The sequence below is a fragment of the Topomyia yanbarensis genome, chromosome 2 (assembly GCF_030247195.1).
Source record: "Topomyia yanbarensis strain Yona2022 chromosome 2, ASM3024719v1, whole genome shotgun sequence".
Lineage (NCBI taxonomy): Eukaryota > Metazoa > Arthropoda > Insecta > Diptera > Culicidae > Topomyia > Topomyia yanbarensis.
The window spans coordinates 98126122-98150105 of NC_080671.1; the positions used below are offsets into that span (position 1 = coordinate 98126122).

Below are 23984 nucleotides of genomic sequence, written 5' to 3' on the forward strand. Positions count from 1 at the left end.
TATATGTGCACTGATATTTGAATTTGGCACTATTTCAAACACCGAAACAGTTCTGGGTAGAGTTAATAATCTTCCACCGACAGTGGAAATATGAAGGTATTTCTCACAGTTAAAGTGCAGCTAAAATTTTGAAAATTTGTGTATGCATTCCACTTATATATATATATATATATATATATATATATATATATATATATATATATATATATATATATATATATATATATATATATATATATATATATATATATATATATATATATATATATATATATATATATATATATATATATATATATATATATATATATATATATATATATATATATATATATATATATATATATATATATATATATATATATATATATATATATATATATATATATATATATATATATATATATATATATATATATATATATATATATATATATATATATATATGTATTCAAATTTATCTTACATTGCAAATTCGACTGTTTTTTGTCACTCCCAAGCGGCAAAAATCAATACCTTTCGTTCTTAATTGCGGATCAGTTGGGAACCGGAAAATCTTAAATTCTTTATACGATGTTATTTATCGTACTATTTTTTTCCAAAATAAAACTAAACACTTAATTTTAAATTTTTAAATGCTCAAAATTAACTTCTAACTGAAGCGTTCGGGTGAAGTAATTTGAAATTCAACTAAAAATAAAAGGTTGCCAAAATTTAAAAAAGACCAATGATTGATCCAATGTTGCCAATCCTCTTTACGCAACTCTACCATTATGGCGATTTCGCTTGAACCTGAAACTGAGTCAGGTTCTAACCCCATCCGCTGTCAGTTCATACATTTTGACAGCAGTTGGGGTTAGGAACTGACTCAGTTTCGCCTCAAAAACTGACTCAGTTTCGCCTTAAAAACTCTGGTTTCACTCTCAATAACTTAACCGCACATTTAAATTTTCAGTGTTTTTTTAAAATATTCAAGAAAAAAATCATTCTAAAAATTTCTTCAATCAACCCGAAACTTTGACGTGCCTGCTAAACACGATCCACAAAACATTTGTCAGCTGCGCACCCACACAGCGACAGTTTCCCTTCGACGTTTCGCTGTTTGTGGATGCGATTTTTTTGCAACCATCCTCCTCACATCATATTGACCTATCAAACGTCGCAGAAAGGTCGTGTCCGGTGGTCGTTCGGTAGTTACGCATTGATTGTTGTGTGTCCGTCCCTGGACTAGTGCGATAGTGAATCGGTTGGCGGAAGAGGAAACGTAGCGAATCCCAGCCGTGGGACAAGACGAGAAAATCAACAGCTGCCTTCGATTGCACTCGCGGGCCACCGAAGGAAGTCTTATCAAGTCACGAAACAGCCGGTGCAAAGTGCTCCATTTGAAGGTCGCCCTGTGCTTCGAAAAGGGGTGAGAAAAGACGAACTACTATGCTGCGGACCATCGCCGTACGGAACGAGAAACTGCTGCTGCAGGGATCACGCCAGGTTCTACGCGGAACTGCCAGAAGGGCGCTCAGCTGCGAAGCGGTCCGGAAGAGTAACCTTCCGAAGTAAGTTATTTTCTTGCCAGTGCAAAATATTCTGCTAGTTACGTAATAACACGGAGTGTAAGCTGGAAGACATTTCCACGTACTGTTTTACTATGTCTAGTGGCCAGGAAACAGGAGCTCCTTTTTCGGATCGAAGTTGTGTAATCATCTGTGACGAGTGAAAAAAAATCTACAGGAGTGTTCATTCACCGAACGTCACATTCGATAACCATCTGGTTATGAATGAGCTTGTTTTCGTTAGTCTACAGTTGAGCGGAGTGTGAGTAAATTTAGCTCTTGCCAATCGAAGATCGCCAGACACGCGACCAGAAAAACAATGGTTTGAATTGGAAGATGCTTGAGCTTTTTGATCATTAGTGTCTTATTTTAACCAACCTAGAGAAATGGAGTAGGTGTTTCCCAAATTCATAAATAGGTGAGCTCATGATTCCACACGGGGTCAGCTTGCCTAAGTGAATCCTTAGTAAAAATAACATACTTTATTTTAAATTTCATTTTTGCAATACATTCCAGTTTTATCTCCTGGCACCGTTCAACACAACTGAACTCCAAGCAATCGTAATGGTGCTAATAGCTTAACTCAGCCAAGAGCACATTATTTTATCAATCGACAGTAGTCAGCAGTAACTGGAGTAAATCAGGGTTATTAGTGGTGCAAATAATTAATTAAGGTGATTGTCAAATGTATACGGGATACATGTGTACATGTACTCTGACACCCAAATTAAAGTTGGTTTGAATTTGCATGTCAGATTCGTTAGAATCTTCTGGCAGCCATAGACAAGTTTGTTGGACCCGAAGTTACTGAAACCCGGTGCTGCAAACCAGCTTTGGTTATCTGACAAAATGGCAACTTCTTACCCGATACGTGGCTTCTATGCAGACACAGGTCTCAATTACATATACCTCCGTTTGAAAGACATTGTGTAGCACCTAGAACCTGAGGACCTATACCACAGTCTCCATATCACAATTTCTTTTTGAGCATTCAGTATAATATAGCACGCCTTCCAGGATTGTACGGCTCCGTCCATTCAGTTCGGTCAGGTATAACAACCTCGAAAGGAAGATCAAAAGCATGCCTGATCGGCGTGTTATCAGTGAATGTGTTTACGTACAACTCTGAGACAAGGATCACCCCTCGCTAAAACCTCCAGGATTTCATCTTAAATTTCCTAAAGGTTTAGAAGGATTTGAACAAAGCGGCCTAGTGCCACATGAGTCTAATTTGATCCCTTGTCGCTATACCCGTGTATTTCTTTATGTGATAGAGATTCTAATGTTAAGGTCATTTGCCTCTTTTTCAAGTTAGAAAAATCTCTAATCCTCCGTGCAGGATTGAGCATTGAACCCAGGTGAGCTGCATACAGTGCAATCGACTTACAAAGTATTTGGCTAGTGGGCAGCTCTATTCATTTAAGGGCGAAAGACGTTTTTAGGCACTGCAAATATACATGGACATGTACAAAATTGTCATGAGTGGTTCCCTTGGTCTTTTGGCTGGAGCACATCTAAGATTTTCCAGTGGTGTAACAATGAACTTTGAAGTTTTTGCCTTTGTCGTGCATGTGCCTGATCGATCGGGTCATCCCAGTCTGCCTTGCGAGCGGGCCATTTGGCATAATAGACGTTTAGCATACAGGTTAGTTGACATAATGGACATTTGGCATCATTATTTTTACCTTCTGGATGACGATCATGTGACATAACGGACATTTGGCGTAATTTTGCCAAGTGATCTCACTGACAGGTCTTGTTGATTCAGGGCACTAGAACTACGATCCACCAGGGGTGTGTTTTGTTTTGTTTATCGGTCGCCAGCGAGTTTTAGCTTTCCATACAGCGTTTCAATAGATTAAATTATCCTTCTTTATATCATGAGCTGTTCTTTCGAATAATGTACCGTTCGATCCAGACGATAGTTAACTATCATTTCCGGATATCGCCAAGTTTTTCGAAAGATATTTTACATATTTTGAATCATCGATTGTTAGGCGTAAATGTCATATATTATTTTGTAAAGAAGAATGAACTAATCAATTTTGGACCTTCAGCAGTAGCACGGCTTAAAATTAAGACGAATTACCTTACCTCTCGCACAGTCTGCAATTATATGTGTTTCCCTGTAAATAAAAAATGGAAAATGACCTCCAGTGTGATCACTTCTCAAAATTAGGCCAAATGACCGTTATGCTAATTGACTCTCACTTTACGCAAAATTAGAAACTATGCCAAATGACCGTTAAATAAATTATGCCAAATGTCCATTATGCTAAATAACCTTATTCCGAATGGCAAGAATTTAAACCAGTCTTCTAACAACCCTATACCAACATATGAAGTCTGACAACGCACTACGTATATAGCGCGTGTTATAGCTATAAAGCCCCAAACAAACAATTATTTTTTGACGCTATACATTACAGACACTTTATACACAGACTTGAGGAGACAAAAGCAGTAAAACTAGCAACCATGAATGTAAAACAGCATCACGGCCAGCCCCCTGCTAGACAGCCATTTTGTGCTAGCCAACATTTGCCTTTGTTAAAACCAAAACAACCCAGTGCTATTGCACGGTCGACGTGGGCCTAGAAGCAGCTAGGCCCATCATATGTTGACTACTGTCAAAGTCTTTACATCTCCATAGCGGATGACAGGAGTGACACCCCTCTGATCACGGCAGACCCCAATACTCCATGCAGGGTGGCCAGACCTACCGATTTATCGGTAGTCCTACCGATTTTGGTCTTCTGTCAGACGTCTAAGGCAAAACTACCGATATTCTGTTATTCCTACCAAAAACTACCGATTTTTATTGATTTTGGACACATCCTACTCAACATTCATTTTTTGGGTTGGATTTGGTCTGAGATCTGTGTTGTCAGTATTTTACAATTCTATGTGAATACTACGTTTTTGGGACAACAACCCGGTAACTAGCATAAGCATAAGAGATCGCCCGTAGTTGCTACTCCGTTATTGACCAGAACCAAATTAGGTTGCAAAATGTTGATTGGAACAACATGCTTGGGAATAACATGATGAGCCACATTGTACAATCTATTCTGATCCCTGCATGCTGATCAATACCGACGCCGGCCACGTCCGAATGCAGATCTTCTGGGAAAGGAAGGAATGTTAGTCCGATACATGTTGCTACTAGAGACCGAGGAATCCTCTGCATCTCCACATGTATCACGGGAAGGGGAGAGTTGTTAGTAAGTGTGCCAATAGCGTTATCATGTAATAATTGCTCTGGGCAGGCGGCTGCCGAGAATTTGGGAAATTTATCATTTGTTGTATTAACACGATTAGCAAAATAAGCAACTTGAACTCCGGATAGCCGGCTATAAGGAGCACTGCTTATTTTTTTTTAATAATATTCAATCACGCGACGAATTTTTTCGTGGTTTCTATCGTGTCGGTGCTGATTTTACCCGGCGATTGTTTGAATAAAATGAGGAATCTTATACAGAAGGTTCATCAGACTCTTCCATAGGTGTCGCGGAGTTGGTGGTTTGGAAGGAAATAGGGTCTAGGATTCGCTCCAAGCAAGCGATGCGACCTGTAAAGCATAGTTTATTAGTTTGTAGTTCAGTTAGTTTTCGAGAACACGATCGCTCGAAAAATAAGATCTTGTTTAGTTTTTTATTCTTTTAAAATCTGGGTAGCCGGCTACCGAGAGTATCTTATGTTTTCTAAACAGAAGCAATTTCAACTCCACACAGCCGATCGTGGGAGTATTGCCCAGAAAAATTGATCTTATCTGCTTAATGGACCGGATCACTATTTATTGCGACATTATTTAGACTAACTTCGCTATTCCTTCTCTACGATATATTTTTTGGGTTACAAACTACCGAGTGATGACACGTTATACAGACAAAGGTTTATGATAGCTCTAGATGTTATAAATCAACGAAAGTGTTTCCTATTTCTAATATCGGATGGTTTATGAAATACACGTGTACAAATGATTATATCGAACATTGAAGGGAAATACAGAGGATCGTTAACCTGATGGACGGGCTTGTTACCAATAACGGAACTTGAAATTAGATTCATTAAAACAGACGAGGCGAATTTTCAGTACGTATTGATCCGCGATCATCGATACTAGTCAAATTAAAGTCCTATTGGAGCTGATATCCGAACAACTTTTACGGCTTTGCTTTCTCGGCTAGATCTGTTCGCACACTCTCATTCTACTACTATCGACAGAAGGCTGATAGCTCCCAGTCGTCGCCGGTCTAAGGACCAAATGTCATCAATAGACTTAGACTCGCGTGGAGTCATGAGATAGAATTGAAAGCTAACCAATGAAAATGACAGCAAACACTCGCCAATTGTCAATTCTCAAACCTTATACATGATTGAAGTCATCATTCCACTCAAATAAGGTCATGTGTTTTCCCTAAGCACATTGAATGCTCTGTGGATCAGTTCCTCCGTTGGTAAAACAAACCCTATGCAAACATAGAAATTAGTTTGCCGACCGGCAGATACGTGTTCCCTTACAGCGCCATCACATCAACGGACACCCAAAATTTAAATGCGACAAAATATCTGCAATCCCGAATATAAAAGATTCAAAACCTCTACTGATTTGCAATAAAATAAGAAAGTAAAAAAACAGTTGAATATCCAAGGCGGTTCATTTTCAAAGATAGCACCGCCGATGAATCACTAAATAAAAATAGGTGACAAGGGACGCGGACGAAATTTAGCTGAGCTGGTTTGCCACCTATTTTTCGGGCGAAGAATTTTGGAGCGACACCTGGTAGTCGCTAGACGCTGGTGAAACGCCAACTATTTGAATACACTGAGCAAAAAACTATAGTATCCGTGACCCGACTTTTATGGTTGTTTTAACTATTCGCCAAAATAGAAAAAATGACCATGAGATCGCTAATATTGAACTTCTGTATCATGAAAAATAACAGACAAATCGACTACCTCTCAACTATACTGTTGGTATGTATGACTTTTTGAACATGCTTAATCCAACAATATTTATCATTTTAAAACTGACAATGAAATAGTCTGTATCACTATAAAACATAATGTTAAAATGAAAATACAACCATGGTACACCTCTTGCAAAGAACCAATGTCATTGTTATAACTACAATTCTTTTAATTGTTTTGCGCACAATATAATAATCAGTGACGAAGACTAGGAATATCATTGTTATAAGAATGGAAGGGTTAAAATAACTAAATACACTGTTCGTGTGAACGTGATCCTTCTTGAAAACACCTTTTGCGTATAGTGATTTTCAACTGACTGCTTTGTATTACTATTGACTATACAACTTGTCAATTTTTGCGTTCCTGTTTGGTATTCCTGCAAGACGCCGCCATTATAGTGAACAATTTTATTCGTGACATACGGATATGCTTCGAAGATATTGCATTTTTTATGATTTAAAAAAAATGTTGCTCCGAGTAAACCACTGTTCGAGGACCAGCCAGGAGCGATTCTTAGTGACCAAATAGGTTTATATCATTAGCTCTATAAATGTTATCAAATTGTTATGAAGTCTCATAAAACAGAACGGAATATAGTATCAAAGTTTTGCTTAGCTTCATTATATTACTTCAGGTAAGAAAATACTTCAATGGTATACAATTTATGTAAGAGAAGGAGCTGGACGTTTAAAATTCATATTTTTAAATTTTTAGCCTGAAGCCCGAAAACGAGGAGACTTTGATGAAATACAAGTATTTGCTTTGATATCGTTGCCTACATGAATTACTATTTTATTAAAAAAGTATATAAAGATAATACAATGAGGAATGAATAATGAAGATAATACAATAAGGAATGGATAAGAAATTTGTATATGGAAGAGAAAAATTTAAGTTGGCCAAATCCAGGTTTAATTCGTCTTGTTGAATTAGCCGGCGTCATCTTCAAACCAACAATTATATTACTTTTCAAAATAAGAATTTAAATGTCAATATCCCAATGTTTTAGTTATTACAAACAGATCCAGATTGTGGTGACTATGTTTATTGTTATGCCAAGCATCCCACTTATAATGCCCATTGATACAACAGACTGTTTAATTTTACTATTATGGTAAACCTTTCTACTCTCTTGGTTTAGTTAGCTTAACAAGCAGATTCAGGTCAAGATAACTATGTATATTGTTACACTGAGCATCCCATTTACAATGGTCATACGTACAAGAGAATTGTCAATATTACTATTATAGACAAAGCTCATGTATAGTAAACATGAACATGCGTATAGTTAACATCACTTAATGCTATAGTCGGTTGAAAAGCACTATACTCGCAAAGTCGAATTTACCTCCTCATATGGTAAATGTTACCATAATTTTTTTCTTAGTGTATGTTTGCCATATTTTTTCACTTTCCGGATCGAATTTTTTTCTCTGAAAAACCATTTTTCACTATTTTTACAATTTACAATGTGTTTCTAGACATTTTCTGTGCACTTTTATTGTCCTTGCATTGGGAAAGCCGTGTGGTGTCCGGCGGGCTGAAATCTTTTTGCACTATTTCAACCAAGAATAGAACCTCTGGGAACTGCTCCCATGTCGTAAGAGGCGACTAACAACATGCTAGGAGTTCCTAGGCCGACGTTTTGCTCCGTACCGAAGACTTAATCTGGACGGACCTTAAGGTTTTCCATATTACCCTCTTTCCAGTCTGTATTTAGTGAATCACTGACATATACTCACCTTTTCTGATTCGCCTTTCTTGATTGTGTACCAACGTTTTAAGTTTCTTCTGGCGGTTGTATATTAGCCGTAAATGACGAAATCTAATTCTACACTAAGTAACAGAATATATTAATATACCGGCACTTCCACGCCAAGGTTTAACTTCCAAAGCTTTGGTTTAAAAACCGTTTTTAAAAAATGGAAACTTTCATGTAGGAAATTTATTGAATTGGCCTAAGATGGAGCTGTCGAATTTCACAAAAAGCTTTTTATGTTGCAAGTGATCTGTAGTTGTGTTAAATTAGGTATTTTTCTATTATATTTGGAACCGTCTACTGACAAATCTACATTTACGAATACCTCCAAAAGTGACTCCTTGAGGTCTCATGAAGGCCTGACACTAGCTTTATGATACTTTTGCTTTTCTAAACAGTAATAAAAATCTCAACATTCAAGAACTTCACTTTGTCAGAAAATGTAGGGCCATCGGAAGCTAAAACTTCGTAAAATCGCACTCCTGGTCCTTTTTTCAGTGCAGTACTCTACGTCACTCGTTCAAATTTGCACCGCTCTTATGGTAGTCGGTATTTGCTAGTATTACTGTTCTCCCATCCATTCTGGTAGTCAAACGGTGGGATAGCAAAATTCTTACAAGTTTCCTATCTCATGCCTCCACGCGAGTCTAAGTCTGTTGATGATATTTGGTCCTTGGACCGCAGAATGAGAGGGTGCGAACAGAATGAGAGGGTGCGAGCAGATCTGGTCGAGAAGGCATTGCCGTAAGAATGAATAGTTGATCGGAGATTGGCCCCAATACGACTGGTCTGACTAGTATCTATGAGGACGGGTCAGTGCGTGTTGAGGGTTCGCCGCGTCTGTTTTTATGAACCTAATTTAAAGCTCCGTTATTGCTAACGGGCCCGTGCATCAGGTTAGCAATCCTTTGTGTTTCCCTTCAGTGTTCGGTATTATCGCTCGTATACTTGTATTCCACAAACAGTCCGATATGGAAAATAGGAAATACTTTCCTTGATTTATAACATCTCTCGCTATTTTTGCCTGTATAATGTGTTATCACTCGGTAGTTTTCAGGCCAATAAATATATCGTAGAGAAGAAGTAGCGAATTCTGTCCAAATACTGTTGCAATAAATAGTGATCCGGCCCATTACGCGGATAAGATTAGCTTTTCTGGGCAATACTCCCACGGTCGGCCGTGTGGAGTTCAAATTGCTTTTGTTTAGGGAACATAGTATACTCTCGGTGGCCGGCTGCCCAGAGTTTAAAAATAACCAAAAACTAAACAAGATCATCTCTTTTTCGAGTGATCGTGCGCTCGAAGACTAACTGAACAACTACCTAATAAAACATGCTTTACAGGTCGCATCGTTTGCTTGGAGCGAATCCTAGACCTGGTACCCTTCCAAACCACCAACTCCGCGACACCTATGGAAGAGTCTGATGAATCGTCGTCCTTCCGTTAAGTAGGTGGAGCATCAACACTTCCCGTCTACCTTATCCTTTATCCTTCCCCGTGAACGATGGAGATGGGGGCGGCCGGCAATGATGGCTATCATGCTGTTGTTTGTTATATCGTAGAGAAGAAGTAGCGAATTCTGTCCAAATACTGTTGCAATAAATAGTGATCCGGCCCATTACGCGGATAAGATTAGCTTTTCTAGGCAATACTCCCACGGTCGGCCGTGTGGAGTTCAAATTGCTTTTGTTTAGGGAACATAGTATACTCTCGGTAGCCGGCTGCCCAGAGTTTAAAAATAACCAAAAACTAAACAAGATCATCTCTTTTTCGAGTGATCGTGCACTCGAAGACTAACTAAACAACTACCTAATAAAACATGCTTTACAGGTCGCATCGTTTGCTTGGAGCGAATCCTAGACCTGATACCCTTCCAAACCACCAACTCCGCGACACCTATGGAAGAGTCTGATGAATCGTCGTCCTTCCGTTAAGTAGGTGGAGCATCAACACTTCCCGTCTACCTTATCCTTTATCCTTCCCCGTGAACGATGGAGATGGGGGCGGCCGGCAATGATGGCTATCATGCTGTTGAGGTTTTAATATGGGTCGGATTGGTATGAATTCCTACTTACCACTTCCTAAGCAACTCTTATTAGATAATCAGCAGTCAAACATGATGAAGTCAGTGTGCAATCCGCCAAAATCATCGTCACAACGCAACGCAACGCAAGGAGTCGTCACATTCTAGGTATTACTGACATTTAGTTTAGTTTGTTTGTTAAATTTTAGTTCAAATGAGTACTTTTTTAATCCCCAATAGTATACAGGTTTGATGTTGACTATATTGCTTGAATTCACCATATTCATATTAATTATAGAAAGAACTTTCATAATATTTATTATTGATTGTTATTTAATATTCCCTTGAACATTTCATTTCATTATACAGTGAAGGCCAGCTTTTGCTAGCATGACATGAATATTTTTTGGCACTATTTTGTTAGCCTCAATTGAAAATCTGTCCAATGGTTGCTAGTAGACCAACCTAACAATATTCGAGTAAATCCTTTATTGAGTAAATCTATTTTATGTTATAGATGCGAAACATGCAAAATAAAATTGCAATTTGAATTGGACGACCCGATTATGGGTAATGAGCCAAGGTTTTCAATGTCTACACTTCATCAGCCGTAAATACACAGGAGAGTGATAAAACGGGCCTTTACTGTTCTGGTATCATTTATTTTCAGCAACACATGGATTGTCTCTATCATCACAATATTATCCCTTTGATTTCATTACTCATTATATGGACTATATTGTTTTATATTACTCGATAACATAATTAAATTCATGGCATTCATTATATTATTTGCATGTTGTTGTATGATATTCATTATGAATCATAATTTTCATTACATACATTATCCTGATAACATATAATGCTGTAAACACACTATATAACAATTGAATACTGGGAAGGGATGGGAGCAACAGGGTATCATACGAATTGAGGACTGGACGAGGGAACGTGGATAGCCAGCCCAAGTCACTTGAAGGAAACTTGTTTTCTTCAGAAGGTCTTATATGAGTTTGACGCACCCTTCTCAAAACAAACCATCAGGTGGGTAAAGCATGTATAGCGAAATTGTTTACCTTTTGACTGGAATATTATTGTTGGAAGGGACTCTTTTCCTCCTTTTTCCCCAGCGGGGTGTGCGTAAGTGTCTCTGCTTACGGGCCCGTCCAACCCTTTTTGATTTCCCTTTAGTAACAGCAATAATATGAAGGTTTCACGATAAACTATTTCGGGGCTACTGTAAGTCTACCCGCATTCACTGGAAAAACCTTGAGCTGATGGTGGCTTCAAATTACATCATTACATCATCATCACTTTTATTGTCCTTGCATTGGGAATCGACGGCCCGTAATGCGAGGAAAAGATATTTTTTTCATTTGCCGGAATTCGATTTTCACAAACTGTCACCACTCGCGTCTGTCGAAAATATGCCGAAAAATGCTTTTATAAGCCACTTCACTTTGTATAGTCGTTAAATTGCACCGTTATTCACACTTTTGATAACCGGGAGGCAGTAAACTGTGCCGAAAATGATGAAAATTAACCGACTCGATAAACTTTTAGCGACCCTACCGATATTAAGGAATTCTATCTGGCCACCCTGACTCCATGTGGTCCATATGCTTTGCATGGGCTTCCTCCCATGCTTCCCCTCACAAAACCCTCATGCTTGTTTTGCTGTACTTTTTGAAACGTCGCTCGTCTGTGTATAAAGTGTCTTGCAGAATGATTAGATACCATACGATTAAGAAAGTTGCCATTTCGTGAGATCAAATTAAGTATTTAATAAGTCGATCTAAATTCTCATTGCATAGTTGTTTTGATTTTTATGGCAGTGATTCTGGCTGTACAGCGAGACGCCATCCATGACAGGGGGCTGATTGAAACTACAGACACTTTAGAGCATGTTTAAGAGTGTTTCAGTTCTAGATTCATATTGTTGACAGTTCTATTATATAAAACTGAAAATTTTAAAACTAAAACTTGCTGTCCCCAGCAGCAGTTTTAGCGGATGTTCTATTCAGTTTAAAATTCGTATCTCACCATTCCTTCAGCGTTACTGCATTCAAAATTATTTTTCCCCAGTCTATCGGGTCTAAGTATCTGTGCTGAAAACTTTGCATGTATTTAAAACACAGTTCTAAACGTGTTTTAAAATCAGTAACAATTAGAACGGAGTCGCATAGCAGTTTTAAATTTCGAAACAAAACTGTTCGAAATCATAAAACAACGCTCTGCTGGGGATGTGAATGTTTCAGTTCCAGTTCTACTCTGAAACTCCTATGCAAAAAACACGCTCCTGAACATGCCCTTATACACAGATTAGCAAAGTGTCATAGTGCAGCCAAACGATCATGATGGTTTTGAGAGGGGAGAGAGGGAGCCAGTTTACATTCATGGTTCCTAGGTTTACTCTAAGACAAGACGTGACAATAGGGGGGGGGGGGGGGCGTTTTTGTTCCAATTTTACGTCAGAATGGTCCAGTTCCTGATTGGTTGATTCAGACTTTTTGCACCGTACGCAATATTACTGCAGGGATATGAAAATGATGTTTGACAGTGTTGCTATATTTATAGGAAAAGTTTGTCATTACTTTTGACAAAAAAAAATATCGGTAAAAAAGTAAAAATGACTAAATTAAACTGAAATTGTGCAGAAAAGTGAAACAAGTATTTATTGTGCATTTACCGTATACGTGGTTGATTAACTTTAACAAAAATAAGACAGAAACCACACTTTTATCTTTCATCTAAAATTTTTCAGAAAATGGCTTCATCAAACCTTACTAAACACCCATAACATGTAAAAACGGTGCCCTTCATCAATATTGTAGTGTCACATCGCTTGACTGGTGATATCCACAAAAGAATGGTTTACTCGCTGGTCTTAGTGTTCTTTATTTTCGCGTATTGTACAGTGACTTGCCTGTTGACTGGCTGCAATAAGACTAGCCCTTTTTCTGTCGGTTGGTGTTTCCTTTATTGACCGGGGGTGAAACGATGCATACTTTACATTCGTAATCATACATTACAAATATAGTGTATTCAAGATACAAAATATTACCGGCATTAAATAAATTAACAAGACTCCATTTTCATTAATAAAAATAGCAACACTGTCCGGAAGATTTCGGCAGGGTGAAAATGTGCGAAAAGAAGAATTTCGAAGGAAAAATAAGAAGCCGATTGTCACGTCTACAGACACTTTATACACAGACTAGCGAAGTGTCAAAAATTGCAGCCAAACGAGCATGAGGGTTTTGAGATAGGAAGTACAAGAGGATCCCAATGCAAAGCTTATGGGAGCTTCCGTGATGCCAGTTTACATTCATGGTTGCTAGTTTTACTGTTTTTCTCTCCGCTAGTCTGTTATATAAAGTGTCTTGTCTTAGGTTTTACTGTTTTGTCTCCGCATGTGTATAAAGTGTCTGTAATAGAAAACATAATTTGAGGATGGGGAAGCCATCGCTGATTCAATAGGGGAATTAAATCGTCATTTAACTGTCGAAGAAAAATCAGGTAACTCCTTACACCAACGAGAATCGCATTTGAATTGCACCATACGCGCGCACGTTAGTCGGAATGAGAAAGGTTATGTTTCGTGCAGGGAGAGAGAGTTGTATATGGATTCTCAAGCGAGAGAAGAGCGTGGAGGTTAAAATATCGCGAAAAAAAACCCTTGCCAAAATCTTAAATTGCATACTTTCCGTGGACCTACCTCATTTTAGCCATAAAAAACCGATAATTGATACTTCGAAAATGTTTGTCAGTTTGAATTGCCACCGTTTACAGTCGGTTACCATTCATAAAAACCATATCAAAAATTGTGAATATTAAGCGACTCTAGTGAAGGTGATGATAAGTTTTCGTTATTGTGCGCTCGTTTCGTGTTGAAAAGACGAATAGATTGCAAAATATGATTCAAGGCCAATTAATCAATGACATTATTAAGAAAATACTAAGCTTTTCATAAAGTAAAGGCTTCAAATCCCGTGCTGAAAAATGTGAATAAAATGCACGATTTTTGTTTACATATTTCTGATTTTTCTCTAAACTTTTGTAGAGGGCACCTCAGTACACTTGAATTTCTCCATTGCCGTTACGCATTGATCGTATAGATACAGAACACTAGATTATGATTGTCGCTGGTGTTCCCATTGTTTTCGTCTAGGAACATGTTTGTTTTGCTTTCGGTATATATCTGTCAAGGTATCGAAAGTCTCTCTAGAAAAAGTCTTTGGTCCGCACTTTTGGTACACGCAGAAAAATATGGCCTGCTTGTAACCACAAACCGTTTAGTTGAACTTCAAATTAGTAAAACGCAGAGTTTACCTTTTTCATTTCAGTCTCGTTTATTCTGCTGTGATTTTTATGCATTCAAAACTGAAAATGTCCAGTGCATAAAATTTACAGCAGAATAAACGCTAGGTAAACAGAAAAATCATGTGATATCTGCTACGAAATAAATTTCTATATGGCATACTATTATCATTTCATTAGTTTTCACATGGTATCTAGTGACAGATAATTTTTATGTGATACTACAAATTGCAAAAAATTATTTGTGAAATCAGTATATTCAATATAACGAATTTTCTCGGTGTAAATTTTCGACTGTTATTGTTATGAAATGAAAGAGTTTGTATATACCGCACAAAGAAATGAAAATTCATTAAAATTCAGTACAGGTTTAGACAATTTGTGCATTCTAATTAGGGAAAATACATCAGCCAAGCATGGGCATTGTGTTGCTGGCTAAAAGCAACGAAAATGATTAGTCGCTATGAAACGACGATAGAGGATTATTTTTTGCTTTTTTATTTTGCCTATTTGACAGGTATATCCCGGAATCAAAACAATGATGTTCCTACCACTGATGCCAGCGACAATCCTAATCTAGTGTTCTGTATCTACTGTTTCTCTGAGTCCGTAAAGGCTAGTTTACAGTTCGGAAAACGTGTCACGGGATTTGGGTCCCTGTGTATTTTAAATGGAGCTCGGGATTTCAAATCCCGTGACGGGAAATGAGTCTACACAAAAATGACAGTTTTCCTGAAGTGTAAACTCAACCACGGGAAACATCACGGGATTTTAAAACTCTCCACACAAAAATCCGGCCGGGAACAATTCAACACAAATTGTTTCCGACGGGGAAAATAGTATTTTTGGAAGGTTTGCAATTTGCTGCAAGTTGGATACTGTTTGTATTTTTAAGAAGCAGCAGCGTTTTTGGTTTGACAGTTTGGAGAGATCTCGGCGGGAAATTTTCCCTGATCAAATCCCGACCCAAATCCCGTGCGAAATCCCGTGATCCATTTCCCGAACTGTAAACTAGCCTTAAATTACGTAATACTTTCATGAAAATATTTAAGAGATGGTGCTGCTACGGCGGTAGCTAACGTGAATTAAAATGTATAGGAAAGATATTAAAACTTGGGATTATGGAAAAACTATAATATTGAAGTTGTAAAATAGATACTTAAATTTCGAATAAAATCTTAAAAACTGCGCCAATGCATTCTACCCATTTGTGTCCAATCCACCAGGAGAAAAGATGAAACTCTTTCTGTCACAAGTTTCACTCGTTTTGACAGCATACTCCTCACTCATCGCAATCGGAATGCTTTCTCTTAGAATTTCAGCACAAATGTAGCAACCTATTCTAAAAACGATTCATTCAGAATTGATTGTTGCATTTGGCTGGAATTCCATCATAAATCAGCCCACATTCCAAATCTGATTCCGGATGTAATAGGGATCTTTAATTTGGAAAAATTGTGCCAGTTTTTCATATATATATTGATAGCGGGTGTCCTTACGAGTACACTCATATCATTCTTAAACCTTAATTATTCTTTTATGATTTTTAAATTAAACAAAACCAAATTAAATTCAACCAGCAAACTGACAGTTGTCCTACTAAATGACGTATCTGCAAATATCTCGTTCGCCTCATTGTTAACCGGGACAGCACCCCACACAGCATGATCTGGTACTTTTTCAATCTGCTAGGAGCCTGCCATCCCAAGTTTCATCTGCAAACTATGGTACACTGAGAAAAAAGTTATGGTATGTATGACCCGACTTTTCTGGTTGCTTTAACTATTCAACAAAATAGTAGTAACGACCATGAGATCGATGATACTAAACTTCTGTATCGTCTGTAATACTAGAAAAAATGATTACTGCTTGACTATGCTTCTAGTATTTATGATGTTTCGAATATAGTTACTGCAACAATATTTACCATCTCAAAAAAAAAAACAATGGAATAGTATTAAATTTACATTACATTAAATTTAATGCCATTACAGTGAAAAGATTTATGCGTGACATACGTGCGCACTATCAACGTCAAGATCACTACGGAAGGAAGCAACGTTCTCAAGCAAATCGACATAGATCTTTCATTAGGGCTTAAATCGCAAATGTAAACAAACTGCGTTTTCGCTATTATGACATTATGCGACAAAAATACTACAAGATTGAGGTGAAAATTAGTTAAAATGGTTTTTAGTTCGATTTATAATTAAAGAAAACAAAACGGCGAAACATGCATTTTCTTCGAGATTTCGACTTAGGCCCTTCTTCTCATATGGAATATAAAGGCTAAACTTACATTTTTTGACAGAACCGGGCGTACGGTTATTATTCACAAAATTCTTTAAACGGCGGTTCTATTATATAAATGATAAGCAATATCTACTAGGATCATGTCTACTCGATACTTGTTGCACATAAACATTCGAATATTTCGATATTTTCATGAAATTCGAAGAAAAGATGCACGCGCCCTATCATTTACATTGGGTTTCTATGCGCCCATTTGCTGAGCCCTATTAAAAAGTATACTGTCAAGCTCGCCCATTTACCCAGCCCTACCCAGCAAGACAGAGTCAGTTTAGCCCTTTTACCGCGCCCTTCTGAAAATTATGTACACCGTTTAGCCCTTCCGCAAATGGTGGTTGCTGAAGGGCGAAATCACGACTGGGATGCAAATTGGGCGTAAGCATTTTTTTAGTTTCTACCCACTAAAAGCACATAGGAATTAAATTCTTTGTTATATTGTCATAAGGTTTAACCAAAGATGCTTCCGGAAAAACATGGTCATAAAGTAATTTATACCTACAATAAAAACTACATTTAGAAAAGCATCGCCGTATATTGAAACTGATTTTTCTCCATTTGAGTACATTGCGACTTTGGCCCTATTGAAAGATCTGTGTCGAAATCAGAATTTACGGATGTGCCTTCAGATCAGAGCTATATGTCTTCTCAGTAAAACAATGTCAGAAGTGTTGGCGCTTTGGACATAAGGCCAAAGTAAGATGCAAAAATTGCGGATCCCAGCACAGCAAAAACGAAGAATGCACAAACCGCAGTCGTTGTCCTAATTATAAGGGAAATCATAACACAGCGTATAGGTTATGTCCTGAGAGGACCAGAAAAATGAACATTCATCGCGTAATGCGCACCAAAGGGACATCGTACCACGAAACACAAGTCAGTTTCCCAATGATTTGAAATAGGTTTGCATGTCTAAGCGTCAACGAGGAATTCCCAGCATTGCCTTCGAGAGAGCTGCAGCAATATAGACGCAGAAACATGCAACCGGAAAGATCCAGACCAGGAAACGGATTTAACAGCCTATCCACGTGGAGAAAAAGCCCGCAGTTCAACGAAGAGCAAACACAGAAAGGGAACGGTCTTAAAGCAACGATTATCGAGGAAATCCTTGCGCAGGTACGCCAAGACTTTTTGAAGAGATTAAGTCATGGATACAACATTTAATTTAACTTCGGAAAGACGTCCTGTAAGGTACGGAGGAGTCGGATTCCTCATGCAGAACAATATCCTACACAATAAGGTTCAGCTACCCTCGTTTAACAGCTTGGAGGAATCGATATTTTCAGCCTACCTATCGCCAAACAGCGTTGGGGCGAACGACAACTTACGGCAAATCTTTGCGTGGTTAGAAGTGGTAGATGGACAAATAATTATTGGCGCCTATTTGAATGCGTATCATCATAGTTGGTGGATTTGAATGCGCATCATCATAGTTCCCCCAATGTCAAAGAGGAGCTCTGCTAAATGAACACGTAGAAGGTTCTATAGCTAGAAAGGCATCTTGCGAAACTCTTGAAGAAGATTTCACGACCACATCTATCAGTCAGCTTGAGAGTTAACAGCGAAAAAAGTGTGATCAAGAAAATATTAAAAAATGTCAACCAGATCAAAGTAATAGAATAGATAAATGCGACTAGACCACAATATCTGTACGACCCAGAAGAGATACAAAACCACATTCGAAGAAGCAAAACAACAAGTAACATTCGTCGTAAAAACTAAAAAGAGAATTTCCTCAAAAATGGTAGACAGCGGAAATAGGGAAGCTGTACGATGATAAAAAAGGCAATTCGAAACTAGAATAGAGACCAAACAAGATCAAATAACACCGAGCGGTAGCGCAGAAGAGCAATCTTCAAGCGTGAGTTTCGAAAAACAACAGAGGACTCCTAGAAAAAATCGATGAAACCACACCAGCTGAACATATCTTGAACATAGTGAAAGGAATTGACACTTCACTGTTTCAGAGCGTGAAAGAAACAACCGCATTAAGCCAGGAAGCAGAGTCAGCGTTCATGAGTTACTTTTTCGACAATAAACTTAACACTGTGCTTAAGCCCTCAGGAACAACAGACAGAGATCTTTTCAGCTTCGAAATGGGACTAAAAGTGTGTTCCGGTTATCGACCTATAATATACCGACAGCCAATTAAAGATAGTATAAGGTTAGTAGTTATGCTGCCTAAGCTCGACCCTCATCAGCAGAAGACAAAAGTTAAGCCCGTAAGATATTAAACCTGTTCTAATGGCCCTGCCAATTCTAGTTTTCCGATCTGTGTACTTCACATTCTTGCTCTCACTTAAGTACTATGGCTCTAATTTTCATAACTTTCCCTACACAGTAATCTCTAGCTAATTGAATGTCGTTAAAATGTAAAAAAGATAGTATAAGGTATTTGCGGTGGATCAGTGAGTTTCTGAAACCGCTATTTTGAACAAAATTTGTTGAAAAAATGAAACAATGTATTGCATATAAACCAAATGTCATGTAAATCAATCTTACCAACTCACCACAGAACAAAATGTTCGGATTAGAATACGATTCAATATTTAAAAACATTATTACTTAACTTTCCCCGTTCTAATCTACAATCCATGTTGTGTTAGTGCGAGATTGATGTTAAATCGCATTGAATTTTTGCCAAATTAGGTTAAATCAGGTAGAGAATCGCTGTGCGCGTGTCTTATTTCGTACACATATATGTCTATACACATTGCAACTGTGTTGGTGTCCTAGACGTCAAATAAGTCAATACCCGGAAGAGGTGTTCCTGCTACTGTCTCCAGATTCTGAACCGAGTCGCCAGTCTTCTTAATATGCGGTCTTCGATTTAACACAAAATGGTTAAAGTACTGAATATTTTCTATGGTAGAAAAATTTTTATTCCAAAATTTTAAATTTCCTAATACTACACGTTTTTATGAATTATAGAATCTTACGCGCAAACCTTCCCAGGTTCCCCTTTCTTAACTTTTACGTGTTTTACTGAACTTAGAACATAACAATTGAACAATTATGGATAAAATCGACAACTGAAATAGGACGGTTTAAAATTAAACGAATTTCTTGGCTTTCTTCACTGCCCCCATTCACATGTTTATCCCGAGCTTCCCTATCCGCATGGAACTTGCGGTGATAGGCAATTTGAATGTCTAGAGAAATTATGTAATTGGGCAAGAGATTTGTAGTCGCGAGCAGACGATTGATGTTTTTTTGTTGCACAAACTCGAAACACTACTCGAGTATGTACCACCAAAAACGAATGTTAACATTTATTCCATTCCTCAATGGCCCGTCGTTTTGTGAAGTTTTTCTTAATATGTCTTTTTACGATACAACTAATGAGATGGAATCCCAAAAAACTCGTGTCACGGGGGATATTCCTGTTTGTTCAGGGATGTTCACAGGTAACCTTTTTTAAGCTGGGAAATATCAGAGTACTTAGCAAAAACTACTGTTCTTGATGGTACTCTAGGTAGTGTTGAGAATCTGTTTGGAACGGTAGTTCAAATCCGACTAACAAAATATAATTATATTACCCCTACTTCACTAAAAGTTGTCTCACCCGAATGAAAAATGGCTAGATGCATTAATTTTTTTTGCAGAAATGCTCAGAAATGGAGCGGACAGAGAATCATCTCCGTATGTCAGGTGAACTTTGTCAGAGGATACTGCAGCAATTATCCAGCTCACGCAAAGGTTTTGTTACCGGCACTTTCACCAACCATGGAGCTGGGGACCATCGTCAGCTGGGAGAAAAAGGAAGGCGACAAACTCAACGAAGGTTTGTATAGTCGATTACGTTCTCCAATCAGCCGTATCGCCTACGCTGTAGCTTATGTAACTGATAAGATTCGCATATGCGCATATGCGACAGCACCGTGTCATAGCTTTCCCTGAATGACATTGCTCAACAGTTACTGATATTGTAATTCGGTTTCTAGGTGACCTGCTGGCAGAAATCGAAACCGACAAGGCCACCATGGGCTTCGAAACACCCGAAGAGGGATATCTAGCCAAGATCTTAGTCCAAGCAGGGCAGAAAGATGTACCCATTGGAAGGTTGGTGTGTATCATTGTTGAAAATGAAGCTGATGTGGCTGCCTTCAAAGATTACAAGGATACTGGTGCGCCTGCAACGAAACCGGCAGCCGCTGCCGCTCCACCACCGCCAGCTGCTGCACCACCGGTAGCGACTCCACCGCCAGTTGCTGCGGCTCATCCGCCACCTCCACCTCCAGCAGCCAGCGGAGCGATGACAGCAGTTGATCAACGCGGACCCCGAGTTTACGCTAGCCCAATGGCTAAGAAACTTGCCGAGCAGCAAAGACTACGACTAGAAGGTATGTTCAAAACAGTTCAACAACTAATACTATCGCATTTACACTAAGTTTGTAATTAATCCATTCGTCATCATGTTCTGTACTGTTTTATTCTTGCCTTTTCCAGGGAAAGGATCCGGTTTGTTTGGATCATTAACATCTAAGGATCTTGCAGGTATGCAACCGGGCGGTGCTCCGGAAGTGCATGCTCCGGCGGCGGCACACAGCATTCCAGCCGGCGCAGCCTTCGTAGACCTACCGGTTTCCAATATTCGAGGGGTTATCGCCAAACGGCTGCTTGAATCGAAAACAACCATCCCACACTACTATCTCACGGTGGATGTGAACATGGATCAAATCAACAAGGTTCGCGCCAAGTTCAACAAACAGCTGGAGAAGGACGGTGTCAAACTGTCGATCAACGATTTCATTATCAAGGCAGCTGCCATGGCCTGCAAGAAGGTCCCGGAAGCGAACTCGGCCTGGATGGACACGGTCATTAGACAGTAAGTATTCTGTTTGGGTTGCTTCGAGATATCGTGGTATGTCAGATGATTCGGTAATGTTTGATTAGTTTGACGCTAAAACAAAAACGAAAAGAAGTATCGCTTGAAGGCATTAAAGAGATGAGATCAGGAATTGCTAAATCACTCTTAGGCAAAGCGCAGAATCTACTCTATTGTAAAACTGCTCAAGGACAAGAACGGATATATCTTAACAACGCGTGGCTATACTCGTTCAATATGTCTAATTCTTGATTTTTTCCTAGATTCGATGCCGTTGACGTTTCAGTCGCAGTCTCAACCGATCGCGGGCTCATCACCCCAATCGTGTTCAGTGCCGATCGGAAGGGTCTAACCGATATCTCCAAGGACGTGAAACATCTGGCAGCCAAAGCTCGGGAAGGTAAACTGCAACCTCAGGAGTTCCAAGGGGGTACTTTTAGCGTTTCGAACCTCGGAATGTTCGGCGTAACGCACTTCAGCGCCATCATCAATCCGCCACAGAGCTGTATTTTGGCTATTGGTGGTACCCAAAAGCGTATCGTACCTGATAAAGATTCAGAAAAGGGGTAGATAACGGTCGGATTCCAAATGTTTGTTTTGCTAATTTCTGCATCCTGTTACAGCTGGAAGGAAAGTGATTACGTCGCAGTAACGCTCAGCTGTGATCATCGCACGGTGGACGGCGCCATTGGTGCACGCTGGCTACAATACTTCCGCATGTTTTTGGAGGATCCCCATTCGATGCTGTTATAAAGCAACCTACGGTAAGTGTACTCGGTTGCAGCAAATGTTTGCAAAAACAATCTCTTCTCAATTTTAAATAGTTACCATGTCTTATTTGTGTCCAAGATGTACCAACAAACCACCTAGCTCACCACAACTGCAGCAACTGTGCTCCCAACAATTACTACGCTTCATGTTAATGATGCTGAAAAATTGTATAGTCATCCCATGGAGCACTGAACCTATATAATTTCCCCCAAGCAACTTTCGTCCGTATAGACTAGATTAGTACTACATCATGAGGGCTGGGAATCGTAACAAGTGCAGTCTGCCAGTAAGAAATCTGCAACAGTCACTGAGTAGTACTCATTACGAATATCGCGTACAAAAATGCATATAATATGACTAGGGTGTAATGACAACCACATATGATGAGGCAATGTGCCTATCATTCATTAATCCAAACCATACGAGGAATCTGTGAAGCATAGAAATTATAGATCAGTGCCCGGCATTCAAAATAGAGCAAGAAACGCTGCCAAACAATTAGTTTTCCACTTTTGTTTTCCAATCATTCTTCGTAATAGAAATGGTTAATGAACTCGGCTATGGTCTCCATAGGACAATTTTCTATACCACATTTGCTTTGTTCGTTTTTGACTGTTAACTAAACACATAGGAACGACTTGGTTCTATTGTAGTGCAACTGAATTAAATTCAATTGCAGAATCGTTCTTTGATTTTTTTTCTTTACCTGGATTCTACAAATCCTTCCGCTAGAAATGGATCATATTGGCAAATTGAATAAAACAAACGAAAGATACTGCGAATATTAGCCATTATTTTAAATTATTTTACTGTGGATGCAAGCAGTCTAATGAACTATATTATTTAAGTTTCTTAGAGGACGGATCGAAAGTAACATGTAATGTTAGAGCACTATTTGCCGAATAATGAGAGTTGGTCTTTGACGTGAAAAAAATAAATGTGTTATTTCCAGTAGAAATAAATGTATATCCGAAATCCTTGCTATCTGATAGCATGCTTAAGCAACAGATGTCTGAAACATCATCTGGATTTATCTGGATAGGCTTAGTCATCAACTCAACCAAGACAAAGTACATGGTCGCAGGTAAAGAGAGAGGCAGGTCTAGTGGTGTTGGTTCCAAGGTAGTGCTTGAGGGTAACGTTTTTGAAGTGGTTGAAGAATTCGTTTATCTTGATAGACTTGTGACCGATGTTTCCCGTGTTGTAAAAAGGCGTATTGTAGCTGCCAACATGGCCTTTTACGGTCTACGGTAACCAGCTGAGGTCCCGCAACCTGCAAACGTCAACAAAATTCGCCTTATACAAGACACTGATCCTCCCTGTCGTTCTTTATGGCCACGAAGCGTGGACGCTGAGGATGCAGATAGGAGAGCATTCGAAGTGACCTGAGATCCCTGAACGTGCGGGGTAACTGCCGAAGACCGACAAAGATGGATCTTTACGATACG

General features: G+C 38.8%; 1 protein-coding gene across 3 annotated transcripts; it reads left to right on the forward strand.

The window, feature by feature from the left end:
• The first annotated feature begins 1126 nt into the window (after positions 1 to 1126).
• LOC131678933 (dihydrolipoyllysine-residue acetyltransferase component of pyruvate dehydrogenase complex, mitochondrial) lies at positions 1127 to 23474 on the forward strand. Of its 3 annotated transcripts, none has more exons than XM_058959384.1 (7): positions 1127 to 1553; positions 20543 to 20721; positions 20882 to 21280; positions 21387 to 21765; positions 22029 to 22331; positions 22389 to 22529; positions 22590 to 23474. In XM_058959384.1, the coding sequence occupies exons 1-6, from the start codon at positions 1432 to 1434 to the stop codon at positions 22516 to 22518; spliced, it is 1512 nt and encodes a 503-aa protein (XP_058815367.1). In that variant the 5' UTR covers positions 1127 to 1431; the 3' UTR covers positions 22519 to 22529; positions 22590 to 23474. The 3 variants fall into 3 exon arrangements, with proteins under 3 accessions (XP_058815367.1, XP_058815366.1, XP_058815368.1); XM_058959383.1 differs by having other exon boundaries at positions 22615 to 23474; XM_058959385.1 differs by having other exon boundaries at positions 21435 to 21765; positions 22615 to 23474.
• The last annotated feature ends 510 nt before the right edge of the window (positions 23475 to 23984 follow it).

Coding starts and splice junctions, on each gene's coding strand:
- LOC131678933 (XM_058959384.1), top strand. CDS start 1,432: ATGCTGCGGACCATCGCCGTACGGAACGAGAAACTGCTGCTGCAGGGA. Junction 20,722..20,881: donor AGGCGACAAACTCAACGAAG/GTTTGTATAGTC, acceptor TTCGGTTTCTAG/GTGACCTGCTGGCAGAAATC. Junction 22,332..22,388: donor GATAAAGATTCAGAAAAGGG/GTAGATAACGGT, acceptor ATCCTGTTACAG/CTGGAAGGAAAGTGATTACG.